General features: G+C 43.2%; 1 protein-coding gene across 2 annotated transcripts in view; it reads left to right on the forward strand.

Annotated features, from left to right (window-relative positions):
• The window catches only part of SCN4A (sodium voltage-gated channel alpha subunit 4), a 140,942-nt gene that overhangs the window by 64,820 nt on the left and 48,771 nt on the right, over positions 1 to 27,351 (forward strand). For both annotated transcript variants that reach the window (XM_040331479.1, XM_040331478.1), the window contains exons 6-13: positions 1,948 to 2,039; positions 7,592 to 7,879; positions 8,001 to 8,064; positions 9,036 to 9,177; positions 11,254 to 11,466; positions 19,862 to 20,017; positions 21,437 to 21,551; positions 25,485 to 25,723. In XM_040331479.1, coding sequence (XP_040187413.1) covers positions 1,948 to 2,039; positions 7,592 to 7,879; positions 8,001 to 8,064; positions 9,036 to 9,177; positions 11,254 to 11,466; positions 19,862 to 20,017; positions 21,437 to 21,551; positions 25,485 to 25,723 — 1,309 coding nt within the window. The remainder of the gene's footprint in view (positions 1 to 1,947; positions 2,040 to 7,591; positions 7,880 to 8,000; positions 8,065 to 9,035; positions 9,178 to 11,253; positions 11,467 to 19,861; positions 20,018 to 21,436; positions 21,552 to 25,484; positions 25,724 to 27,351) is intronic.

Below are 27,351 nucleotides of genomic sequence, written 5' to 3' on the forward strand. Positions count from 1 at the left end.
ATGGAGTTTACGCCCCTATGCTTCCTATTTCATGGAATGCCCGGCTCCTTTAAAGCCTACAGGAAGAGTATCACACCACACGTATTGAACGCAGCTAAAATATTAATCCCCAGATTTTGGAAACAGATCGCCTGCCCAACAGGATTTGGAAAAGGGAGGTCAACCGGATAATGGAAGCCGAAAAGTGGATTCAAGTAGTTAAGGACCAAAAAGGGGAATTCGAGAAGATATGGGCAGGCTGGATACAGTGTGCACCTGAGATGGGCTGAAGGAGAAGAGACATGGAATGGGAAAGCAGGGGGTGTAGTAGATCCACAAGGACCATAGTAGAGTTGCTTATGGTTTTAGCCATAGAAGAATTAAGAGTCGAACTATGAACCTTGACCAGGAGTGATCCATCTATGTTTGCCTTTTTTTTTTTTTTTCCCCTCTCCCTCTCTCTCTCTTCGGCCCCCTCCCAATTTTTTGCTGCCTTGATAGTGTGGAGTGGGATGTCTGCCCCTAATGAGGGGAGAGAGAGTGAGTTAAGTCATGTTGAAGTAGTGAGGGGAGGGATGGAAAGGGGAGTGGAGGATAAGGAGGAGGGCATTCACAGGAGAGGAGGGACTTAAAGTAGAAATAGAGACTGAACATCAGGGGTGCCCAACCAGTGGCCCGCGGAGCCCTCTGATGTGGCCCACGGAGCCCTCTGATGTGGCCCGCGACCTCCTGTCCTGGGTTGGAATAAAATAGAATAGAATACTGTTATTAAAGGTAAGTTTATTACTAAAATCACAGTGTATATATGGGCATATCTGTTCTGCAGTGGTTACTGGGCTGCTTTCAAACTGATCCGCAGGTGCAGAGAAGTGCACCTGTGGGTTACCTGCACTGAGCCATAGACTTCTATTACCTGCGAGTTTGGTGTGTTGAGAGTAGAGTGGGCTGCCATCCACCCGCTCCGCTCATTGTGACCCGCAACTGGTTACCAAGTCGCTTAAGTGGCCCTTGCTCTTCAAAAGGTTGGGCACCCCTGCTGTACGTGGTCACTATGAGGACATCACGATTTGTTCTCCTTTTTTGTTTTTGTTTTTTTTGTTTTGTTTTGTGACCTATCACTTAAAGTTGAGGGAAGAGTAGGTCAGGAGGGAGGGTCGTTTATAGGCAAACACGGTTGATAACATTTTATCACAAGGTTCAAATATTTCATTTCGACACTATGGCCATTAGTGGCCTCTTATTTGAGGTCTTGGTAGAAGGGGAATCAATAAACCCGTGGAAGCAGGAGAGGGGTCCCCTTTTTTTGCTGTTATTTGAGTTGGAGAATTGGGCCATGAGGGCCGCTACACACAATTACGGATAATTAATATTTAACCACATGAAGAAAAAAACACCATGGCCATCAGTGGCCTTTTCACAGTAGGAGAATATATGACTCAAGTAGAAGGAATGGAGTGGGCAGGGACAGAGTAGACTTACTCCACTGCAGCTATGGATGGCATATGGAATACAAGAATGTATAATGTTGAATGGATATGTTAAGTTTATAATAAAATAAAACAATTGATTATAAAAAAAAAAGTAACTGAGGGAACTATTCCATAGGAGAAGGTAAGTGGCCTCTTAGCAATCCAGCACTGGTGAGCAGTTACAAGTCACAGATTCCAAGGATCACTTTTCTGACATCAGCCTAGGGAAGCTAAATAAAGCCAGGCAATTAGCATTTTCACAAAAGGACTACAATGGTGGTAGCCTTCTTATTTCTTTGATGCCATTTATACTTTAACCCCCAGTCTGAGAAATGTGCTAAAAACTAAAACTACAGGAAAAATGCATTGCCTGAACCTCTTATTTACCAACTAGCTTCTTCTGTTGAATGCATGGAATGGTTTGTCTGGCCTTGGCTTCAGCCCAATACTTAATTAACTTTCCTCAAGATCTTTCCATGTTCTTTTACTATCTCTCTAGTTACACTACAGAGTTTGTAGATTTGGGGAATGTGTCTGCTCTCAGGACATTCCGCGTCCTCCGTGCACTTAAAACAATCACTGTAATTCCAGGTTTGTACTCTTTTTATTTCACTCATGACATGTTTCCTGTGTGGCTTGCATACATACTAACAATAGCTGTAAACATATAGATCATCTGAAACAATTTATCAACTTGCAAAATCGAAAGTTCTTTCAAATAGGTGGCCAGTGCAAAATGTGATTTAACAATTTAAATGACTCCTCTGTGTCTTTCACCAATATCATGAGTTGTTCACCACAGTGTATACCCTAGCGGGGATATGCAATTAGCGGACCTCCAGCTGTTGCAGAACAACAAGTCCCATGAGGCACAGCAAGGCTCTTGACAGTCACAAGCATGACACCCAGAGGCAGAGCATGATTGGACTTGTAGTTTTGCAACAGCTGGAGGGCCACTAATTGCATATCCCTGCACTAAAGGATAAGCACTCACCTGATATTGACCACTTATGCCTAAATTGGTCAAAACTTGTGTTTAGCTAGATCCACCAATATTGTGGAAATTGCAATAATTACAGAAAGGAAAAAAACATTTCAAATGATCGTAAGGTTTCTTCCACTGGATAAATAATGTTGGGAGACTGAAGGATTAACTGTGAAAGGAAAAAGGAGGCTTTTTTTTGCATATAAGGTTGCTCAGTCGACAGCACAGGCATTTCTCCTGAGGACGTTGTTTTTTGATGAAACGTGTGGGTGCAGTCTGAGATATCCTTGCATTCAACCAGAAATATTGGTACCCCTGGTCCATGGAGGTAGCGGGGGCCAATAAAGAGATCCTGAATGAGTTCTGTATATATCACATTGAAATGTAAATCATTTTTATATACCGTATATACTCGAGTATAAGCCGAGTTTTTCAGCACATTTTTTGTGTGCTGAAAATGCCCTTCTCGGCTTATACTCGAGTCACCTTTTTGCGCCTGATCTCCTGGATTTTGGGGATCCGGTACCAGCCGGCCATAGGTCCACTGGACCCCAAACTTGGTACACATTTAGCCCCACTCTTCCTCTACATGTGGGCAATGTGTTGTCCGGGGGACCTACGGCCGTGGAGCACTGATTTTTCAAAGGCGGGCACCCCTTCCATAGACTCCCATGTTAAACGGTAACTTCTCCGGTGAATTTGGGCACCCGGTACCGGCCAGTTGTAGGTCCCCTGGACCCAGATCTTAGCACACACGTAGCCCCATTTCTCCTCTACAAGTGTGCAAAGTTTTTTGTCTGGGGGACTACGGCTGGGGAGCACTGATTTTTCAAAGCCAGGCACCCCTTCCATAGACTCCCATGTTAAACATCAGTCTAGTCATGGACACAGTGAAGCATGGGCACAGTGAAGCATGGACACAGTGAGGCATGGGCACAGTGAGGCATGGGCATGGACACAGTGAGGCATGTAGATGGACACCCATAGGCTTATACTCCAGTCAATACGTTTTCCCAGTTTTTTTGTGGTAAAATGAGGTGCCTCGGCTTATATTCAGGTCGGCTTATACTCAAGTATATACGGTAGCTTTGTTTTAAAAGTTTGTATGCTGCGCAATCCTCTTCTCCCTTCTTTTTGCTGAATTGCAATTGACAGAGGCTGCACAATGGAGGAAGGGATAGGAATAATGAGAGAATGAATTCAGCTAAAACGGACTAGGACTGCATCAAATTTGGGCCATTTTAGGTGTTTTATCATTGAACCATATATTATGTGCATTTTCATGAAAACGCATCAAACATGTACCAAGCAGGATTTTTTTTAACACACTTGCACATAGGTGTGAACACACAGGTGTGAACCATATCAGCTGGTGAATAGGGTGTTCACTGTGTTGAACCATTTATGAAATTGTTGGAAGTAATGAAGAAGTGATTGAAAACTGTTTAGGCATATTTTAAATTGGGCACTTCATTTTCAAAGGACACTATTGGCAAGTTTTTTTGCTTTTAAATTTGCCTTTCAAGTATACTCTGCATGGGCCTTAGATAAAGAGAAACTTCTTTCCAGTGTGTTTTTATTTAGCTCAGTTTTCGCTAAAGATTATATTGGTGTAAAATGAGCCATATCTGTTGCTAAGCTGAGATATAGAGTAACATGCATGATCTGATCAAAGACTGATCAAAAGTCGTATCTGTGTTCATTATCATTATTCTTTATCTGCTATTTAGAAATAAAAGGTAGGTACTAATTTTGCACCTAGACCTAGCTAAAACTATTTCTGCTCTACATCAACCAGTTTTTCTTTTCGTGTTTTTGCACCATTTGTCTGGAGAGCTGGTTAGGCCACTATGAACAAACATGTTCACGCTTCTGAGACTAATGGGTGCACAGCATAAAACTAATCTCAGAATATTAGAGATATAGGCTGCCTTTGAAACGTTGAGAAAAGAGAAACATGGGTGGGACTTTAAATGAGGCATGCATCCCGGGACATACACAACAAGAAATAACTATGGCAATAACCTGTTGCATTGGAACTTAAACCATTAAATGAGGGCATTGCAAATCGACAATTGGCAGTCATTACTTTAATTGTATATAAGATATAGCAACAACAATAATAACACAGCATACCTAGTATGTTGGTTAAAAATGGAATAGTACATAAAATAGAACAATATTGGTAGCAAAGTATAATAACATGATATGTTCATAATAAAAACCAATGCAACAGAGCCAGTTCATTAGGTGTATCTCCATGGTGGATAGGTGTAGCCTAGATATGTTGGTACAATCCAATGACGCATTTCGTGGTCATCACCACTCTTCAGGAGCAAGTATGAGATGAATGTTTAAATGTTAAAAGATAAGATTGTAAAACTAAAAATAAATAAAGTTTTATAATGGGTCCGGCTATGAAGAGGGGAGAGAGAGAGGGGGAGAAAAGTAGAGGCATCAACGATTCCCCGAAATTACTTACAGGTAAGTCTATGACTGGTGGCGTAGGCGTGGAGGGCAGGAGGCTGGCCATAGGAAGGTCAGCCCCCGTTTTCTCTGAAAGGTGTTTCTCTATTGTCTATTGAGGGACACAGCATAATGTTATACTGCTGCCTATAGGGGAAATGGAGACACATAGAAAACTGAAGAGCAGCCTCTCAAATCCTATATTCTGCCTTTGCAGTAGCTAGTTTTCTTAGGAAGGTTCTGCAAGAGGCTATTTTCTTATTTTTCTCTTTTTTGCTTTGGGGGTTTTCTTGGTAGGTTAGTTCACCTGATAGTGTTGTTTAGGTGGGCCCTTCCCTCTGTTTGGACTGCTTTTGGATAACCCTAGGTTGCTTACTATCAAGCGGTGTCAATGGGCAATGGAGAAAATGTGAATTTTTTACTCCCTGAAAACCCTTTAAGGGGCCATTGAGGGTCTCTCCCCCCTCATGCTATCGTTCTTTCTTTGGATTGCTTGCTACAACTGAGCAGGCATGAGGGGGAGGCTGGCCTTCAGTTTTCTATGTGCCTAGTGTCCATTTCTACTGTAGGCGGCAGCAAAACCCTAGTTTGTTTACTGTAAAGCTGTGTCCCTCAATGAACTCCGAGCAAAGGTATGAAACTCCTATTTTTAATCACCATGGCTGAATAAGGTTCATGAAGTTGATAAGGTTTGCCAGGTCCTATTGTAATTATTTGGTGTTATTCTTCACACCTTGATGTTTATTTTATTCATATCCGATTTTGTGTTGAAATAAATGTCTTGTCCTTAAATGTCGTTACTAAAAGACGTTGATCTAGCAGGAAAGCTTTTGTCATTAGATTGTTAACAAAGAGCAGTCGGTCTCAGTTTCACAGATTCGCACCTCCTGCGCGAGTCTCTCCAGTATCATTTACAGTGTTGTTGATGTTTGTTTCCTTACTTCCCTGACCCTCAGTAACCTTACTCTTCTTGTTCATAGCCCTTAATTAGATCACGTCCTTGTCCATTTTAGTTAGCAAGCAAGATGTCAGGAATTTCAAAGTCTTACATTGTAGCCATACAGCACATACGCTTTGTCTGTGGGAATAGCCGAACAGGAAATCTGGGCTTAGGTTTTTTTTTCTCCTATGGCTCTGCATCAGGGAGCCTTTCCAAATGGTTTGGCAATAGAGATGACCGATAGGAGCAAGGAACAATTAGTTCTGCCATCTAGTTTAAATAATCTGGATCTAGCTGCATAGAAGGCAATCCATATAGCTCTTCCATTTTCACTTCATAATTGCAAGTTTAAAGGTAAACGCCATGCAAACATCTAAATATCCAGATACAAACAAGGAGCATTTCTGTCCATTCATTCAAGAGATTTGAGGTTGAGGTGTATCAAACACACACCCAGAAAAATTGCCCTATTTTCTCTGTTAATGCTAAGAAATACTACCTGGAAGTAGCAGTAGACTGATGATGTAATTTCTCTGCTCAATCTGCTCTCCTCCTCTCCCTTTCAGCGCATTTGATTGCATTATGTATTTTATATTTGCTTTGAGCTCGGCCTTGTGGAGGATCTGAATTGTGGAAGCAATGCCCAAATAATAATAAATAGCAGCCTCATATGTCTCCAGTCCATGACTGTCCCCTGAAGCATGTCCAGGGCTGGACTGGGACAACAATTTGGCCCTGGACTTCATCCAGACTGGCCCACTTTGACAGGTCTCTCCCATGGCGGCCGGACAACTCCCGCACCCCCCCCCCCCACTGGCCACCCAAGCCCCCTCTCCCCCTTCACTAGCCACTAGCTGTTCTACTTTATTAGAGTAGAACGGGTGGTACTGGTACTCTTATAGGCAGTACCAGTGGGGAAGCTAGACATTATTTCACCCGGGGCAAAGAATCAGTTTGGTGCTCCCCTTATGGGACAAGATTAGGCAGAAGTGAGAAACTCCCAGGCCATAGCTGTTGAGTCAGCTGTCTGTCCCCTCCCCCATGCTCCTCTGTCGTCCCCCCTGCTTCTCTGTTCCCCCAGGTGAGCGATGCGGGGAGGGAGAGGATGTGAGCACTGCGGGAAGGGAGAGACAGAGGAGCAGAGGGGGCGGTGGTCCGCTGTCACTGAAGCCGGCCCACTGAGCCATCGGCCCACCGGGAAACTCCCTGTAGTCCCAACCGCCAGTCCATCCCTGAGCATGTCCCTAGTCCCCAGCAACTCATACCATGTTCAGTCTCTGACAGTCTCCTGCAGCTTGCCTGTTGTCTCTGACCATCTCTTGTATTGTCTGCAATCTCTGACCATTTCCTGTATTATGTCCAGTGTCTCTGACCATCTCTTGTATCATGCCCATATTCTTTGACTATATCTTGTTGTGTGTCTGCTGTCTCTGAAAATGAAAATGTATATTCACTGAATGTTATGTGCAGCTCTTTGGAGATGTTGGGGGGGGGGGGAGCACACTTGAGGACCCTATATCAAGAAAGCTGACCACCACTGGTCTAGACTAACCTGACTTTAGTGCATGTGGTAAAAAATGGTTACTTTAATGGGCTGGTGTCAAGGAAAGTAAATGGGAATGTTTTAGAATTATCCATTCTCATACTTCATAGATCTATAGCCTTTCGCTGTCAAAGATTTTGGTGTAACAGGGCTGGATGAGATGAATTGATGCCATGACAGTAACAAATGTTTCACTTTTCCTGTCCTAGGCTTGAAGACCATTGTTGGCGCCCTCATTCAGTCAGTGAAAAAGTTGGCAGATGTCATGATTTTGACTGTCTTCTGTCTAGCCGTCTTTGCCCTAATTGGCCTCCAATTGTTTATGGGAAATCTGAGGCAAAAGTGTGTGCGCTGGCCACCTACAGAGGAGGCGTACGAATATTACAGAAATGTAACAATACATTCTATGGAATTTGACAGCAACTCCACCTTTTATGGCGACCCTGATATGTATGCCAATGTCTCCATTGACTGGAGTCCCTACTTCAATGATGAGTGTAAGGCTACAGCCAGATATAGTGGCTTACTATATATCACTACACTTTTATTGAACATGCATTTTTGGTCAATATGATGTGATAACTAATATGTATTTTTTTAATTTTTTTTTGCACATAGCAAATTTTTACTACCTTGATGGAGCACTTGATGCTCTCCTGTGCGGCAACAGCAGTGACAGTGGGTGAGTGATGTGTTTTTGTGCATGTGATAGTATTGCAACTCAAAGCCGGGAAAACTATGAGACAAGGAACTTATTAAGGGCTCACCTTTAGGCAGGGCTGGACTGGGACAAAAATTTAGCCCTGGCCCACTTAAACTTTGAGTGTCCCCATCAGCAACCTCCTGTCACCAGAGTGTCCCCATCAGTGTCCCCATCAGCAGCCCCTTACATCAGAGTGTCCCCATTAGCAGCCCCTTACATCAGAGTGTCCCCATCAGCAGCCCCTTACATCAGAGTGTCCCCCCTCTCACATGTACTCACAGTTCTGAAGGCAGCATCTCGTTCCTCTCTCCAGTCATGTGATAACTGACATGTAATAAGGGGATAGAGGAAGGAAAGTCTGCCGGCTGTCTATCTCCCCCTGCAGGCTGGAGGGAGCAGAAAGTCTAATCCACTCTCCAGCAAGTGACGGCAGCTGCTCCTCCTGCCAGGAGTGAAATCGCAATCACTCACTGTCAGAGGAGCGGCTCCAGGGTTGCACCTGACCGACCCACTGAGCCATCGGCCCACCGGGAAACTCCCAGTAGTCCCGATGGCCAGTACATGTCTGCCTTTAGAAAGGTTACATTTGACATGTCACCAGAACTGGAACAGATGGGAAATCCTCCAACACTTGTTAACTAATCAGCTGTCTAGGAGATTTTCTCTCAAATTATGCAATGGTTCCTTCTTCCACCATGCTAATTTCTAGGTCTAGCACATTGGTCTTGTACTTGCTATGGTAAACCACACGTATCTATGACTTTTTATTTTCCTAAAGTTATTTAGGGGCACGTAGAAAACCTGGAGTAGACAGCAGTAAGCCAAAAAATTTACAAATTGTAGTTGTTTTTTCTTTTGATTTATTCCTTTTGACAAGACTTGTAAGAGCGCAGATGCTGGTAGACGGAGAGCTAACCAGAATAATTTACTCTGGTGTCTTTTATCAACAGCAAATGCCCAGAAAGCTTTGTGTGTATGAAAACTGGAAGGAATCCTAATTATGGTTATACCAGCTATGACTCCTTCAGCTGGGCTTTCTTGTCGCTGTTCAGGTTGATGACCCAAGACTACTGGGAGAACCTCTTCCAGCTGGTAGGCTGTCTCATTCCTCTACAAGCTACACATGAGTGGAGTTTATCACTTTTCGTTTAGAATAAACTACCTTTTTACAAAATGATTTTCATACTTTGAAAGAAGAAAAATGTGTGAAATTAGTTGTAACACAAAACATAAATGAGAAAAAGCACGTGGCAGACAACTTTCACGGCATGGCGTGAAGTTACTAGTATTATACAATGTCTAAAATAGTCCAATCTATCCAAAACTTGGAAGTCTGTCAAACATATGTTATGCACCCATTTAAGAGAATGATAATTGAATTCAATACATAGACCAGTATGTTAAAATCTCCCTGGATGTTCAGAAAAAAAAATCTAAATCAGGGCTGTCTGTATGCAGATTAGATTTTCTCAGCAGGTAGGCTATGTCCTCTGAGAAAGTATAAGTGGGAGCTGCTGAGAAGGTCATGATTGTTTAAATGTTATCACATACCCATTTTTTTTTAGGTTTGGCTTGAGCTAGGGTTGAGGAATAGGCTAGGGATAATACTGGATTATTGCTCTGGGGTAATTATTTTTAGGGTTTATGAAAAGTGAATGAGTATATAGTATGTAGACTCAGCTGAAACACACTTTTCTTGGATATCATGAGAAAGAGGGGAGGTATTTGTTGGTGAAGGCAACATCCTTTAGGCTGGGTTCACATTGCCGCATGGAGCAGCTCAGAGCAGGGGTCTGTTACATCTCTGGTCACTCAAGTCCAATTTCAGTCCAAATTTTTGGCTGAATTTGGACCTGAAACGGACCAGAAGGCACACAGGACTCCTGTGCAATTCGCACCGGAGCCGCTCCGGAGATGTGTGAACCGGCTCCATAGAGAGCCGGTCACATAGTTACATAGTCAGGTTGAAAAAAGTCCATCTAGTTAAACCATAAAAAAAATTAAAAAATTATAATAATCTCCTGACGTACGAATTGGATGCAGGGAAAGCCTCATCCAATTCGCAATAGTATGAACCCAGCCTCAATCAAGGAGCTGGGCGAAAAATTGTTGGTTGAACAGTGGTTACATCCAATCAGATGTAGACACTGGCGCTTTTCAGGTGCCACTGCCGGCCTTTGTCAGAGTACAATAGCTCAGAAGGGAGATTTGTCCATACACACTGTATAGCAAGTGCTGTATTCACAAAGCACTTGCCTCTAAAGTTACGGCGGCGTATCGTAAATCTGCCGGCGTAAGAGCGCGGAATTCAAATGTTAAAGATGTGGGCGTGTTTTATGTTAATTTTACTTGACCCGACGTAAATTACTTTTTTTTTGAACGGCGCATGCGCCGTCCGTGGGGGTATCCCGGTGCGCATGCTCGAAATTAACCCACAACAAGCCAATGCTTACGACGTGAACGTCATTCTACGCAAAGCCCTATTCGCGAATGACTTACGCAAACAACGTAAAATTTTCAAAATTAGACGCGGGAACGACGTCCATACTTAACATAGGATACGCCTCATATAGCAGGGGTAACTATATGCCGAAAAAAGCCTTACAACGTAAAAAAAAAATGCACCGGCCGGACGTACGTTCGTGGATCGCCGTATCCAGCTAATTTGCATACTCGACGCGGAAATCGACGGAAACGCCACCTAGCGGCCAGCGTAAATATGCACCTTAGATCCGACGGCGTACTAAGACGTACAGCAGTCGGATCCAGCCCAGCTTCAGGCGTATCTTGTTTTGTGTATACAAAACAAAGATACGCCGGAGCAAACTAGAAGTTACGCGGCATATCGATAGATACTCCAGCGTAACTTCTTTGTGGATCTGGCCCACTGAGTTTTAAGAAAATGTTAATTTTTTTAATGTCCATATCTTGACCACATGTTCACTTTAAGGCTGTTGGTTGTCTGGTGTGGATCTAGAAATATCTCTGGGAGTCAGAAGATGGCCGCTTACAGCAGCCATATAAAAACAACAATCTGCAAAGTTTTCTTTATAAACAAAGTAATGCAATGTTACTTTGCAAACTGTCTTGAAGGGGAGCAAACGTTAAATATGTCATTGTAATGGGTGAAAATTTTCTGACACGTGTCTTTCTACTTTCCTTTTCTAGACTCTCAGAGCAGCTGGAAAGACCTATATGGTTTTCTTTGTGCTTATAATTTTCCTAGGGTCATTCTACCTGATAAACCTTATCCTGGCTGTAGTAGCCATGGCTTATGCTGAGCAGAATGAAGCCACCATGCAAGAAGCCATAGAAAAGGAAAAGGAATTCCAGGATATGCTGGAACAGCTGAAGAAACATCAAGAAGAGCAGGGTCGAAGGGTCAGTATCTGGAACAGCTACTAGGTTCCACTATGACATAAAGGTGAAGTTTAAGGTTCTGAGTGTTGTTGGCATTTAGTCATGACAAGCTTGTCCAGTTCTACGTGTCTAGTTTTAATTGGACCTACTGTAAATCATTTTTAATGTTTTGATTTACAATACTGTATAAAATAAAGAAATATATAGCAGATCAATACACAACGCATACAGGGGAGAATTTGGAATCGTGACCTGGGGAACCAAACCCCCCCATCTAGTCCTTTCATAATATGGATTGTTTCCTATGGGCTTCAGGAAATCCAGCACACAAAGCTATTGATTTATAAAAACTGGAGAGTGCAAAATTTGGTGCAGCTGTGCATGGTAGCCAATCGGCTTCTAACTTCAGCTTGTTCAATTATGTTTTGACAAACAAAAATCTGGAAGCTGATTGGTTTCTATCCAGAGCTGCACCTGATTTTGCACTCTCCAGTTTTAGTAAATCAACCCCAAAGTGTGCCATGTTTTTTGCAATAATTGGAGGCCATGGCAAAAGGTGGGTGTTATTTGACACACCTTTTTTACATACATATACCTTATTTGCTGCACTGTATATGCTATAAAGAGAGGTGGTAAATTGTGAAATACTTTTAATTTTCCTGATAACTGTTGTCACCTCACCGATAACAAGCAAGTGTGTGGCAATGTTCCAGTAGAGCAGTGGTTCTCAACCTGGGGGTCGGGACCCCCTCGGGGGTCGAAAAAAGATTTAACAGGGGTCACCGCATCCTGGGCTGTTCCTGAAGCCCGCGCCGCTCTCCCAGCCTTTTTTGCGGCCGCCCAGCAGGGCAGTCTATGGAGCCGGTTGGCCGCCCAGCTGCGCTGTTCTCAGAGCCTGCGGCTGCCCACTCACCCTCTTCGCAGGCGCCCAGTTCACGGCATGGCTGGGGGGCAGAGACTAGAGGTCAGCTGACTGGTGAGGAATGTGAAGTGGGAGGGGCTGGAGGAGACCCTATCTCCTGATTTCGGCATAGGTGTCACTGCTACGAGACACCACAAAGTCGGGGACACTGAAGCTGGAGACAGCAACACTACCTGTAATTATAGTTGCCATTAAAAGGACTCAGGAAGAGCTAAATGTCCGCGGGTTAAGGGCGCAAATTACTTGCCTTGCCTTGGGGGCTGACAACCCAGGCTACGAAAATAATTTTACTGTTAGGGGCCCCCACAACTTGGGAAATTTTATCAAGGGGTCACGGCACTAGAAGGTTGAGAACCACTGCAGTAGAGGATATCCCTCAATTTGGACAGATTTCTTCTTGCTTCCTGCTGGGTCTACAGGGCAGGACATGAAGGAAAATCTCCTCAGTAGAACGCAGGTGACAAACTTAACAATGATTTATTCCTTCCCTTTGCTTTCTGAAAAAGTTTTTACTTCACACAACAGCACCAGTCATCTTACAAAAATGTATTGTATTGAGATGAATATTGCTCAGTTCAGATTTTTATGCTGTGCTGTGTTTTTTTTCTTCAATCTTTTTATTTAAGATACAATAAGAGGGTAACTTTGCACAACATACAATCAGTCGTAAACATCATTAGCACAACCAATACTCTGAGATACACTGCGGAATAGTAAGCCATATACAAGTGGCAACAAGAAAGAAATATTGCTTATATATAGAATGCCGTGGCCCTTCCAACCAGTCTGTGTTGGAGGCAATCTTTTTTGCTTTGAGGGAAAAAAAAGATCATAGAAGTCACTGTGGGAAGTCTATAACGGTGTGTACTAACAGATTGTAAACACATCACGTTTTTTTGTTTAATAAATTCAGATAGAGATCAGAGATAAACAGGGGGGAGAGAAAGAGCACTAGAGGGAAAAAAAGGGGGCAAGTAGGTGGGAGATGTTTTATCCCCCGGCCCCTGGGAGTCAGGGTTATCAGGACAAGTCAGACAGTAAAATTCACTGGCAATAATTTTTAATTATGCGTATTGGAGAAATTAATTCGAGAAGCAGAAAAGATCCCAATAAAACCATCTGGTCTTATGTTCATCCAACTTATTTTGCAGAACAGAGGTCTTCTATTTGCTCTATATCGTTCACCCTTGCGAACCACTGAGCCACCGTTGGCACGTATTGTTGTTTCCATAGAGGTGGAATGCACGCTCGTGCAGCATTAGGAAGATGTTTGAGAAGGGATTTATGATAATGTTTATTTGATAAAGGGGTAAGGTTAAGTAGGACCACAGCCTGGTCATCCTGTAGGGAAATGTCTGTAAATTTATATATGAGTTTGAGGGCTGGTTTTGAGCACAGGGCATTCCAAGAAGATGTGTAAGATAGTTCCCGGGTGAAGACCACAGCACCAACAGCAATTCGTTTGGTTGGGGAATATCTTTGCCAAGACTTAAGGGGTTCTATACCGGCGCGAAATTATTTTATATGTGGTCTCCTGATATTTGCTACACGAAGAAGACTTCTGTGCAAAGAAGAATATGCATTCTTTTTCGTGTTCTGAAAATGTAACTCTCAAGTCTACATGCTAATACAACCGGAAGGTCGCACAGAAAAGGCAGCAGCCCAATTCCCAAGAGGGCCCATCTCCACCATCCATCACCGGGCACTATCCACCAGAAGGCATTCCTTCCTTTTTGCCCACACGAATACCCATCCAGGACCAGTGCCCAACCAGTCAGTCCAGCACGGTCTCCAACACAAGCTAGATACGCCTCACTTTCTGGACTCTGATGCACCTGGTTTAACCCTTTCAAGACTTAGGCCTCGTACACACGATTGGTCAAAACCGATGACAACGGACTGAAGGTCCGTTTCATCAGTCCAAACAGATCATGTGTGGGCCCCATCGGTCAGTTATCCTTCGGTCAAAAAAAAGAGAACTTGCTTTAAAATTGAACCGATGGACGCCTGACCGATGGGTCAAAACCGATCGTTAGTATGCAAAGGCATCGGTCAAAAGGCTGCACATGCTCAGAATCAAGTCGAACGCATGCTTGGAAGCATTGAACTTTGTTTTTTCAGCACGTCGTGTGTTTTACGTCACCGCATTCTGACACAATCGTTTTTTTTAACCGATGGTGTGTAGGCACATCAGACCATCAGTCAGCTTCATCGGTTAACCGATGAAACGGTCCTTCAGTCCGTTTTCATCGGTTTTGACCGATCGTGTGTACGCGGCCTAAAGTCCCTGTGATCAGGGTTTGGAGGTTCTTCACGCCCAAATCGAGAGTACTGAAAATCAGTCCTCTCCTCTCCAGCTGGACTATCCCAGAAGCCCTCACGCTCAAACCATCCCCCTTAAAGAGACCACAACCCAAAAGTAGGGAAATATATCTACTGTTGAGGACCCATCGTTGGTGTCCTGCATAAATGATATAATACTCAGTGATGAAGTTATTACAGAGTAGGGAAGTGGCATGATACCACAATTTTGCCATTACCTGCCATTGTCCTGGTAGCCTTTTCCATAACAAAGTGCATAACTTCTAAAGACTTCACTTTGAAAGGAAAACAGGGTCACATTGGCACATTGACACGGCAACGTTTCTGATGTGTTAACCAAATAAAACTTTGCTGATAGCAGAGGAACAAAGCAGCAGACAGAATTGACACTTAGTGCTCTTAATTGAGACAAGTACACATTATGAGGGGATATGCTTTGTTCATACTTCATATCTGAGGTTTACAACCACTTGATACCATCACAGCAGGTGTTTATTGTGTTTGAATTTTAGATGTTTTCAAATGTGAATGGCAAATTTATAGTTCTTCAAATGACAGTAGTTAAGGACTGGTTTGCCAGAAAGTCCACTCAGTATAAGCGGTCAGTGTGTGCAGCGTTTTACTCGGCAGCTGTACTAGAAACTGAAGTGTTTTATCAGTCTAATGTTCTGTAGTGACAGCACCATTGGTGGTACACAAAGTGTTAGTCCTGCTAGCAGTAGTAATGTACAGTGCTCCTGTGACCTTTCATATAACTGTAATCTGATGAACTGATCCTTCTCGTATTTACGCTTGCACAACTTGGTAAAAGAGCCAACACAGCACTAAACAAGAATCATCAGAAGTATGATACCAAGCCACAAAGAGACTTCAAGGAGCATTTATGAAGTCTATGGAAATCTTTGTGATTGTCAGCTCTTCCGGCAGCAATCCTAACCATGAATTAAATGTGTGTTCATTAGCTTTGGAGTCTATTGCATCTTTAGCAGTTTTTCCACTTAAATCCTCTTGCCTGTGTTTTTCCAAGTATCACAGTTCTACTCATAATCCACCAGTGTTCTAAATATAGAGCCGAGACCTCAAAAATATTTTGCACAGGCTGTGATTAACTGGTCTGTGCAGGAATGACATGATACCACAGATCTGCCATTACCTGCCATTGTTCTGTGTATGGTAGCCTCTTCCATAGCAAAGTGCATAATTTCTACTTATCAGTTAGTGAGGGCTTAAGGTTTCCTAACCTGGTTCCTTCTACTATTTTTGGAGGCCTCACCACATGGTGCTCTATTGAAGGAAAGAATGCCATGGGAGAAAAATTGCCTGTCAGTCATTTTGATCCCTTGGCATCCTTAGGCCTTGTACACACGATAGGTTAACCAGAGGACAACGGTCTGAAGGACCGTTGTCTTAGGTTAACCGATGAAGCTGACTGATGGTCCGTCACGCATACACACCATAGGTTAAATAACCGATCGTGTCAGAACGCGGTGACGTAAAACACAACGACGTGCTGAAAAAAACGAAGTTCAATGCTTCCAAGCATGCGTCGACTTGATTCTGAGCATGCGCAGGTTTTTAACGGATGGTTTTGCATACTAAGGATCGGTTTTGACCTATCGGTTAGGCGTCCATCGGTTACATTTTAAAGCAAGTTCCAATTTTTTAACCTAAGGTTAAATAACCTATGGGGCCCACACACGATCGGTTTTGACCGATGAAAACGGTCCATCAGACCGTTGTCCTCTGGCTAACCTATCGTGTGTACGAGGCCTTAGTCAGCAAACTGGGTCATCAGCTCTAATTTCACTTTGACTTCACACAAGCATAATTTTCTAGTCAGTCACTCAAAAAGAATGTGCTATTGGTATATGCTGTTTTAAAATAGTGGTCCCAATATTCCCATCTGCTAAATCTACACAAAGACTGTGTCTCTGCACCATCCTGCTTTGTCAATGGCTGCAGTTTTGCCATGAAACTGCTGAATATACTTAAAGCCTGTCATATTATAAATTTGCATGGTATTTCTGTTTCAATATTTTTTATTGAAGTATTTTCATAAAAGAGAATACAAAAGTTATGACAAAGAATGCGGATCTTCCACAATGTAAAATACTTACAGAATGGGTAATAGTCCAAATATTTTTTAACATAAAAAAGCATAAAAAAGGCATTCTTCCAAAATGAGAAGCTTCATAGTCAGTATAGAATGCACTGTCAGTATATGGGGTAACCCCAAGACTTGTTCAAGACTCTAAGTGATGCCTTAACAAGGCAAATCTCAGGCCTAGTGTACAGTAGAGGACAGAGCAACTACATATTGCGCTTCCAAACTTAAGGTCAGCTCATTGAACACAATGACTTGGAAAAACGCCTGGTATAAACTGTATACGTTCATATAAGGGGGACCTATACCTCCAGGTAAAGGAAGCAGCTACCCTCATTACACAAAAACAGGTCTTTCCCCATAGGTAGCAGAAGCTTCTCTAAAATTAGAGGGAATAGGCGAAAAGACCTAAGAAGCTTGCAAAGACTGAAGCCCTGTACACACGGCCCGGATTCTCGTCAGGAAAAAACTTAGTTTTTCCTGACAAGATTTCTGGCAAGATTCTCTTGCCGGCCGAGTGTACACACACACCATTCAAAAGAACCGTCGTTCTTTTGAATGGCACGAACGCGGTGACATCATCGACCAGGACAAGCATGCGCTCGTCACATTCAATGCTGTCGCAGCCATCTTGCTTCACCCTACCTATACCTTGGAAGCTACCGCACATGCGTCAAAGTCATTTTGACCATGCGTGGGTTTCCATGGAGAGGTAAGTATACACACGCTCTGGTTTCTCGGCAGGAAAAAACTTCCAAGAATCTCACGATGAGAAAATAGAGAGCAGGTTCTTTATTTTTCTCATCGAGATTCTGGCCAGTTTTCTTGACGAGAAACCTCAAAGCCTCGTACACACGCATGGTTTACTCGGCACGAAAGCTCTGCCAACAGTTTTCTTGCTGTTTCTTGTCGAGAAAACCGTGTGTAGGGAGGAAAAAAGGGGGGAGGGGTGTTGAGAGGAAATATAGGGTATGACCTTGCACTCAGAATCCCACCATTCTGAAACCCCCTTAATCAGGTATAGATCTTGGATCTCCAGTCAGGTTATTGACCTATGGGTCCCACACTCTCATAAACATCCGCATTTCATCATTCAAGTTCGCTGACCATGCACTCATTAATCGTTATCCAGGAAAGTTTGAGCTTGAGCTGTTCGAATAGCAAAACAGCCAATTTCCAAGATTTTGCAATAATAATTTTTGCTGATATGAATATAAAGGTGATGAGACTTCTCTGGGGTCTTGAAGCTGACTCCACCTTACAGCCCAGCAATTTTATGGCATTTTGTACGCTAACTCACAAAAGACGTTATATGCAGAAATAGAGTCCATGAGCGGTATAGAGTACTGGCATCTGTGTTTATCAATTCACAAAGACTATCACTTTGTTTTTTCACTCGGTTTGTGGTGGTGGCAAAATAACAAAATGCCAAATCATGGGAAGCAGAGCCTTTCAGTGGTCAATTGACTTTTTTAAAGAATAAAAAAAGAATTCCACAGCAACATAATATTTATTTTTACAAACTGAACAAATGCTGCCATGAGATTTAAAAAAAATAATAATATGAAATGACTGTCTATGTGAATTGACCCTATTGATTGGGTATAGTATTATTGTACTGTCTGAGGCTAAACGGAAGATGGATAAAATTATTTGAGATTCCTGAAAATAGTTTGTCTTCCAAGCTGTGTTTTATAAAGAGCATATGGCGTGTTTGATCTATTGATGTGTTGCTGACAGCATTTATACAGGGAAAGTACTTTGGACTTATAGACAGGGATTGATTACTGAGTGATTTATGGAAGTGCCTGAGTTATTTATGTCCAGGCTCTGGGCATCTAATGTATAGCTGTACAGGGTGAGTATCTTTATTTCACTAAAGTTAAGAATCTATCATTTTGTGATTTATAGATGATTGTGCTCTTAATGAAATAATGCACAAGCTTAGAACCTCTGATTTATTGACACTGTATTTGAATTATGAAGATGCAGTACTTCAGTTTCATTGATGCTCGGTGCCTTTGATCTAGGCAGTACAAGTATAAAAACCATTATATAAAGACCGTTTACTGTACCTTTCAACCAGTTGTTTGCATTCATTTTACAGCCTGCAGTAAAAAAATGGAACCAAGAAGACTACCATAGGCAATAAATTTTTCTAGGTTTTATACATTACCCTATGATAGCAGATTGAATCTTTGGTTTTACACAATAGCCCGGATTTATATAGACAGAAAAGTGTTAGGCCCTGTACACACGATCAGTCCAAACTGATGAAAACGGACTGAAGTTCAGTTTCATCGGTGCCTACACACCATCCGTTCAAAAACCGATCGAGTCCAACGCGGTGACGTAAAACACAACGACGAGCAGAGAAAAATTAAGTTCAATGCTTCCAAGCATGCGTCGACTTGATTCTGAGCATGCCCGGGTTTGGAACCGATGCTTTTGCGTACTAACCATCGGTTTTGACCTATCGGTTAGGCGTCCATCGGTCCAATTTTAAAGCAAGTTCTCTGTTTTTGGACCGAAGGACAACAGACCGATGGGGCCCACACACGGTCGGTTTGGACTTATGAAACTGAACTTCAGTCCGTTTTCATCAGTTTGGACTGATCGTGTGTACAAGGCCTTAAAGGCAGGGCTTTTTTTATGGGGAACTTGGGGGAACTCAGTTCCACCACCTCTGGCTCAGACCCTTTGGTGAGTAATGCAATCGTGGTATTTAATATCCATACCCACAGGTGTTATCCTGGATTCTCTAAATATGCGTTTAATCTAAATTACTGGAAATCCATCAGAGAAGAGTCTGGTGCTGTCAACAGGCTGATTAGTAGTAGATGGGTAGAACTAGATTCTGGTGGGGCTTTAACTCCTTTGGAGTCCCTAAGAAATGTACAAAGTCAGTGTTTGATTTAGCTGGGTGTCAACCATTCGTACTTCAAATTTCTGTTTTGTAGGAATTTACCTTGAAGTATTGAAGTTAAATGATACTAATTTATGGCAGTGGGCTGGAACTTTTATAGTACTTGTGATATGCTGATGGATGGTGTACTTCTCTTTTCCAGAAATCCAGTGTAGCATCTGTAGGACTGCTCAATGGAGAAAAGATAAAGCCTTCCTCTGAGCCAGACCTCACAGAAGATGGCACAGAAAAGCTGGACCGGAACGGAAGAGTTATACCACGAGTGGTAATAGATGGAGTGACTTCTCTGGATGAAGATGTGAGTTCTCTGACTACCCTAATTCCTGACCCCACCACAATACCCTTCTCCGTGCTTAAAGGCAAAGACCGTTCCTAATTCTGCCAGTGCTTATTAGAAAGCCAGGGAATGCTAGTCATATTTAGAAAATCAATTTCATTTTATGATGATGGTTAGATTTTGTAACTATGATGTCTAGGATTAAGTGGATTTTTTTAGTCTATTCTAGTTTTCACGGCCCTGTTCTCCATTCTGTTTGACTTGTTTGGCTATGACTGTGCTAGACACTAAAAGCACCTTATAGGCGGCCCTGTATAAACATAATGGTTTAAGAGATTGGGTTAGTCTTTTCACCTTTAAGGTGGTGGCTCAAAGTTGTCTCCCAGTAGACAGCCTTGTCGGCCAATCCTAATAAAGCTGCAAGGATAGGATAAGGAATGTGTTACAATATGTCCATGGACAGATGGATGCAAAACCTTTACTTCACCCCATTCATCAGGGAAAAGCAACAGGTTTTCCATAGTGCTGACTTCTGCAGTAGCTCAAGTCCCCCTCCCTTGACCACCCCAACCATTCCCCCCAGTCTGCTCCTTTTTATCTCTCAGGGTTTTTGTGGGTATAGGGGAGCATGTGGCCAACTCTCCTTCCTCCCATGCAACAGCAGTGGTGTTTGGCAATGGGACACTCGCACGCCCCAGCACTGTCACGTGGGTGAGTAGAGGGTCCTCAGCCAGCCTTATTTAAGTTCTGACCAGGATCAACTTTAAGCTTACAAGGGCTATTTTTCTTTGATCTACACAGCAATTGGAGCTACAGGAGAATGAACGGAAAGGCAGGTATTGGTATTCTGCCGTGAGGCTGGCTTTAAAATGAGCCAGTTATGCTTTTCATTTTCCTTTTTTACTTAAAGGAGTTCTCCAAGCTAAAACTTTTAACCCCCGCTGTGCCCGGGCTGTAAAACTATACAAAATAAACTTTCACTTACCTGCCTACGATCCCCCGTTGTTCCGATATCGCCGTCCCGTTCTCTGGTCCCGGTCTGTTCCACTTCCTGCGGGTCGGTGACTCACAGTGCGCTCAGCCTATCAGCGGCCGCAGCAATGTCCCGTCGCGGCCGCTGATAGGCTGAGCGCACTGTGAGTCACCGACCCGCAGGAAGTGGAACAGACCGGGACCGGAGAACGTGACGGCAATATCGCAACAACGGGGGATCGTAGGCAGGTAAGTGAAAGTTTATTTTGTATAGTTTTACAGCCCGGGCACAGCGGGGGTTAAAAGTTTTAGCTTAGAGAATTTAATTTAATTGGATATATATCCCATTTTCATGCACAAAATACATCTACAAATGTCTGGAAGCTATTGCCTGTCAATACAACCATGTATCTTTACTTACTAACTTCTTAGCATCATCATACACCTGTGTCTGCCTTTTTTTTGCAGGCAAGCTCAGTGAAGACGGATTTTGAGAAGAACTCTAAAATGTATCTGGAAGAGCCAACTTTACTGAACAGAGCAGGGAGCTCAGTCAGTGTTATTTCTGAAGCCATGATAGAAGGTCTGTGCAATGGGAAGGTATTTAATATACCAAAAAATTGAACATGACTACTGACATTAATAGCCAGATTCAGATACAAGAGTGTATCTGTCGGCGGGTGTAACGTATCTCAGATACGTTACGCTGCCGTAAATTAGGGCGCAAGTTCCGTATTCAGAAAGAACTTGCGCCCTAAGTTACGGCGGCGTAGCGTATGTGGTCCGGCGTAAGCCCGCCTAATTCAAATGTGGATGATGTGGGCGTGTTTTATTCAAATTTAGTGTGACCCCACGTATTTGACGGCATGCGCCGTTCGTGAAAGAATCCCAGTGCGCATGCAATAGAATGCCTAAGATACGTCGGCTCAATGCCTGTGACGTGAACGTAACTTACGCACAGCCCTATTCGCGTACGACTTACGCAAACGACGTAAAAAGATAGGCTTCTTCCGACGTCCATACCTTGCATGGGCTGCGCCACCTAGGGAGAAGCTTTATCTTTACGCCGGCGTATCTCTTCCGTAAACGGCGTAACTATCTGCGACGGGCGTACGTACGTTCGTGAATCGGCGTATCTTGCTCGTTTGCATATTCAACGCGGAAAACAACTGAAGCGCCACCTAGCGGCCAGCCTAAATTTGCACCCTAAAATACGACAGCGTAGGAGACTTACGCCGCTCGTATCTTAGCCTAATTTAAGTGTATCTGGTTTCCAGAATAAGCTTAAATTTATGACGGCGTAGATTCAGAGTTACGACGGCGTATCTACTGATACGCCGGCGTAACTCTACGTGAATCTAGCTATAAAGCTCTTTAAAGTATAAGTCAAAACTTTTTTTAATTTAAGATAGAGGGGACATGGATTAGAACACAGTTTTTATTGCTGTCTGTGCCCCCGTTAGGAAAATTCTTCTCTATTTTTCTTGACTACTGTTATCATTGAACGTGAAAGTAAAAGAAAATCCCAGATTTTGGGTTTTCCCCAGAAAAGTAATAGAAGGGAAATTTTCCAATGGGGACTCTAGCTCTGGTGGCCTGGAGGACCCCAAGGGATTCCCTTACTTTTCAGGGATTTCCTCTTACTTCCTGGTTTGACTTTGGTCTAGGAAGTGAAGTCATATCTCTGCAATGGGGCAAACATGGCAAAAAATAACTTTACAGGGCTTCTAACCCCCCCCCCTGCCTTATTATATCCAAATTGAAAAAAAAAATTGCCTATAGTTCTACGTTTGATATCCCAAAACTTCATATGTGCCTGCTGTACCATGTACTTGTATGAGAAAGTATCCTCTCCTATTTGTATTGCTTCCAGTCCCTCTGCTTTCCTATAAAAAAACTAACCACACTAAGCAGGAGAACACATCGTGGACAGTTCTTTAGCTATGCTGGGAACTCAGTATGCTCTCCTCCAATGATCAGACTTGGCCTGACACCGCCCCCCCCCCCCCCGCCCCCCACAGCCATGCACCGGAAATCTGCTTCTCCTCCACCCAGCTCTTATGCAGCTGAGAACAGAGGGAATGTGATCACTTATAAATAAAAAAAAGGGAAAAGGGGTATTTGGAATGTATTTTTAAATCTATACAAAAATGTTTTGCCTTTCATTTATATTTTAAACATAATTTATTTTTTTTATATAAGTTGATCATTTACAATCACTTTAAGTTAGTGTATACAATGTAATCAATGGTTAAATCAATTATGATAATTGTACTTTCTCTTAGCAGGATACAGGAACTGATTGTAAAGCAAAGTATGCTAACTAGGGCTAAACCTGTAATTTAATATTCATTTAGTATGATTAGTAATTTTATTTAAAAAAATATATATTAGTTTATCTAAGGCCAAAACTTATGTTTAGCTTTGGACAGAACTTTTACATTTTCCTTAAAGCATTCCCCTCTGGGTGATCTGTGTACATTACAATGGTTTTAACAAACTTTGTTGCAGATTCCTACTTTTTGTTATTCTAAAGAAATTCCTGTGAGTTTATCTGTGTCCATGTGTGAAAGTGAGTCTCATGGGATTGGTTTCATAATTATCATTCAGCTGTGCACCTGCAGGGCTCTAATGAGGAAAGCCGCTGGGCCTGCTTCCCTTTAGCCATGTTTTCCTATTAAAAGTATCTCACCAAAAATGACATTTTTGTTGCAAGGGGATGCCTTAAATCTGACTTTTATCTTAGTGCAGACTTCTGTGAAAATTGGTGAGCCAATCACACAAGCAGGAAATTATGTGTACAGAACACCTCCATGTAGCCATGTTGCATTGCATTTTCAGAAAGTTACAGTGCGGCAGATTGAAAAGGAAAGGTAATTTTTAAGGGCCTGGAAGAAGCCGGGTGTCTCGTTTGCGGAGGTGAAGAGCATCTTAACGACTCTCATAATTAACGAGAAGATGTCTGGTATTCTTCATGACTCCAACACCAAGTTCCTCAAGGTTTGGGGTCCGTGGTGGTCCTACGCTCTTCCCACTCTGCATCCGACCAGCCTAGGACTCGTTAATTGACCCTCACTATGTTCCCGACCTGGGCGTCCCTCTCTCTCTCTCTCTCTCTCTCTCTCTCTCTCCCTCCCTCTCTCCCCCTCTCCCTCTCTCCCCCTCTCTTTCTCTCTCTCCCCCATCTCTCTCTCCCCCTCTCTCTCTCCCCCTCTCTCTCTCTCCCTCTCTCTCCCCCTCTCTCTCTCTCCCTCTCTCCCTCTCCCTCTCCCTCTCTCCCCCCCTCTCTCTCTCCCTCTCTCCCCCCCTCTCTCTCTCCCCCTCTCTCTCCCCCCTCTCTCTCTCTCTCTCTCTCTCTCTCTCCCTCTCCCCCCCTCTCTCCCCCTCTTTCTCTCCCCCTCCCTCTCTCTCCCTCCCCCTCCCTCTCTCTCCCTCCCCCCTCTCTCTCCCTCCCCCTCTCTCTCTCCCCCTCTCTCTCTCCCCCTCTCTCTCCCTCCCCCCCTCTCTCTCCCTCCCCCCCTCTCTCTCTCCCCCTCTCTCTCTCCCTCCCCCTCCCTCTCTCTCCCTCCCCTCCCTCTCTCTCCCTCCCCCCTCTCTCTCCCTCCCCCTCTCTCTCCCTCCCCCCTCTCTCTCCCTCCCCCCCTCTCTCTCTCCCCCTCTCTCTCTCCCCCTCCCCCCTCTCCCCCTCCCCCTCTCTCTCCCCCTCTCTCTCTCTCCCTCTCCATCTCTTTCTCTCTCTCTCTCACTTTTTCCATTCGTTTTTCATCTGTGTTTTTCCAGTTTTATTTTGTTTGTGTCCCCGATTTTTGTTTTATTTTCTACAATTTAGTGGATTACTTCACACCTTACCCTCTGAGCAATAATGCTCAGTTACGCTATGTTGACCCCCGGCCTGGGCCGGAGGGCTGTTGATACTTGATAACTCCCACTATCGAATATGTTTTTAATGTGCACTTTTCAGCTGTGCCATGTTATGTTAATTGTTGTTGTCCCCTGTGTGGGATTATTGCAGTTGTTCTCATTTCTTAAAAACTTCTAATAAAAAAGATTGTACCAGAAAAGGAAAGGTAATTTTTAATAACATTCAATTACAATAAGACTTGTGTCGCAATTGTATACGCTATATTATTTTTTCTTTCTTTACAATTTTTTTCCCAATAAAAGTGGAGTCACCCTTTAATTATCAAATAATTAAAAAAATACATAGAAGGTATGCAGACCCAGGAACCCCGCACAAAGATCTTACCAGCAGAGTCCCTGAGATCTACTAACTATATATACTATTTTGGTGTACAGACCCTTTCAATAGCCCGTCTTGCTCACTTTTCACTGATAACACACATGCCCTTAATTGAACAATCCTTTGGATCCTGTGACTTTCATCTAATGTCTGTGGATCCCTTACACCTACTATATATCCCTTAGAAGTACAATCTCATGTAAGCAGGCCAGTTCAGTTGTCTAAACCGGGCTAAGTTGTTTCTGTTAATGTGGAGCAATGTTCCTCTCATTGCAGAACTAGAAGAAGCCCAGCAGAAGTGCCCCCCTTGGTGGTACAAGTTTGCCCATACATTCTTAATTTGGGACTGCTGCAAGCCATGGGTGACGTTTAAGGAGTTTGTGAAGTTTGTGGTCATGGATCCCTTTGTAGACCTTGGCATCACCATATGCATTGTGCTCAACACCCTGTTCATGGCTATGGAGCACTATCCAATGACTGAGCAATTTGAGGAAGTACTGAGTGTAGGCAATCTGGTAAGTACATATCTACTTTATGATTTATAAGACATGGTTAAAACAAACAAAAAGGGAAACGGTGTCAACATTTGGCAAGTCAGTCCATTCAGCATTGAAAATTTTACAGTATTTGTCAGCCTGGTGTTTTTTTGTTTTTTTTTTAAAAGAACATACACTCAATAAATTCATTGCTTCCCAAAGTTAAGTGCGGCAATGATTTGAGACTTTTGCTGGCCATACACTATACGAAAAATCGTCCGAACCCATTTTCGAAAATTGGACATTCGGCCATGAGAACAAACGATGGTGCCATCATGTAATGACCGATAAATCGTTCAGTGGACATAAATTAATCAATTTTTGGATTGTTTTTTTACATATACCTAGTGCAAACAGTTCGGACGGGAAACGCATTAACCTTTCAATTTATCGTTCGTTCGGCAGAAAATTTCCAAACTTCGGCTCAAAAACATCCCAACGATTATTGATTTTGTGCCCATTTACTGGCCAAATGACCGAACTTCAGCCAATTTTTCTCATAGTGTATGGCCAGCATTAGAATCTATGGGCCAGATTCTCAAAGGCGTTACGACGGCGCAACGCCATTTGCGCCGTCGTAAGTCCTAATCTGGCCCAGGGTATCTATGCGACTGATTCTTAGAATCAGTTACGCATAGATACCCATTAGATCTTAAATGCAATTTTTTTTCCCACCGCTAGGTGTCGCATCGTCGTTTTCCCCGTCGTCTATGCAAATTAGCTAGTTACGCGAGATTCCCGAACGTACGCGCAGAAGACGCAGTGATTTTACGACGTTTCCGTTAGCATAAACTTGCCCCTGCTATAATGAGGGGCAAGTTTACGTAGGTCCGTTGTATGCCATGTTAAGTATGACGTCAGGGCCAGCGTCGGCTTTTTCCATCGTTTACGTAAGTCGTTCGCGAATACGACTTTACGTCAATGACGCTCACGTCGGCGTCATTGACGTTTTCCGTCGTGAGCTGGAGCATGCGCACTGGGCTATTTTTCCGCCCGGCGCATGCGCAGTTCGATCGGTGGGGGCGCGCTTAATTTAAATACAAGCCACCTCCTTTGAATTACGCGGCCTTACGCCGGGCCAATTACACTACGCCGACGCAAATTACGGAGCAAGTGCTTGGAGAATACGGCACTTGCACCAGTAATTTGCGGCGGCGTAGTGTAAATGGCTTGCGCTACGTCGCCGCAGATTCTACAAGAATCTGGCCCGATGTGCTTGACCTCTTTGTAGGGAGCATGCCTGCTTGGTGTCAGCAATATTCAGAGCATGCATAACCAATGATCTAGAAAACGTTGCTTGCTTTTTGTTTGAGATTAGGTAAAATATAAAATGAAAAGGTTTATTACAAGCAAGATAGTTGGACATTTTCAGCAGTTGGCGCTTTTTTCTTCTTCTTGTGAACAGTAGGCCATGACTGAACTGACAGCATTTCTCTGTTATACACAAGAGACCTCTAGTGGCCAGATAATATATGGCAGATCTGTTTAAAAATATGAAGGTTAGTGTTATATTAACCACTTAAAGTGGTTGTAAACCCTTACAGACCACTCTTACCTACAGGTAAGTCTAGATTAAGGCTTACCTGTAGGTGCAAGAAATATCTCCT

The sequence above is a fragment of the Rana temporaria genome, chromosome 12 (assembly GCF_905171775.1).
Source record: "Rana temporaria chromosome 12, aRanTem1.1, whole genome shotgun sequence".
NCBI lineage: Eukaryota > Metazoa > Chordata > Amphibia > Anura > Ranidae > Rana > Rana temporaria.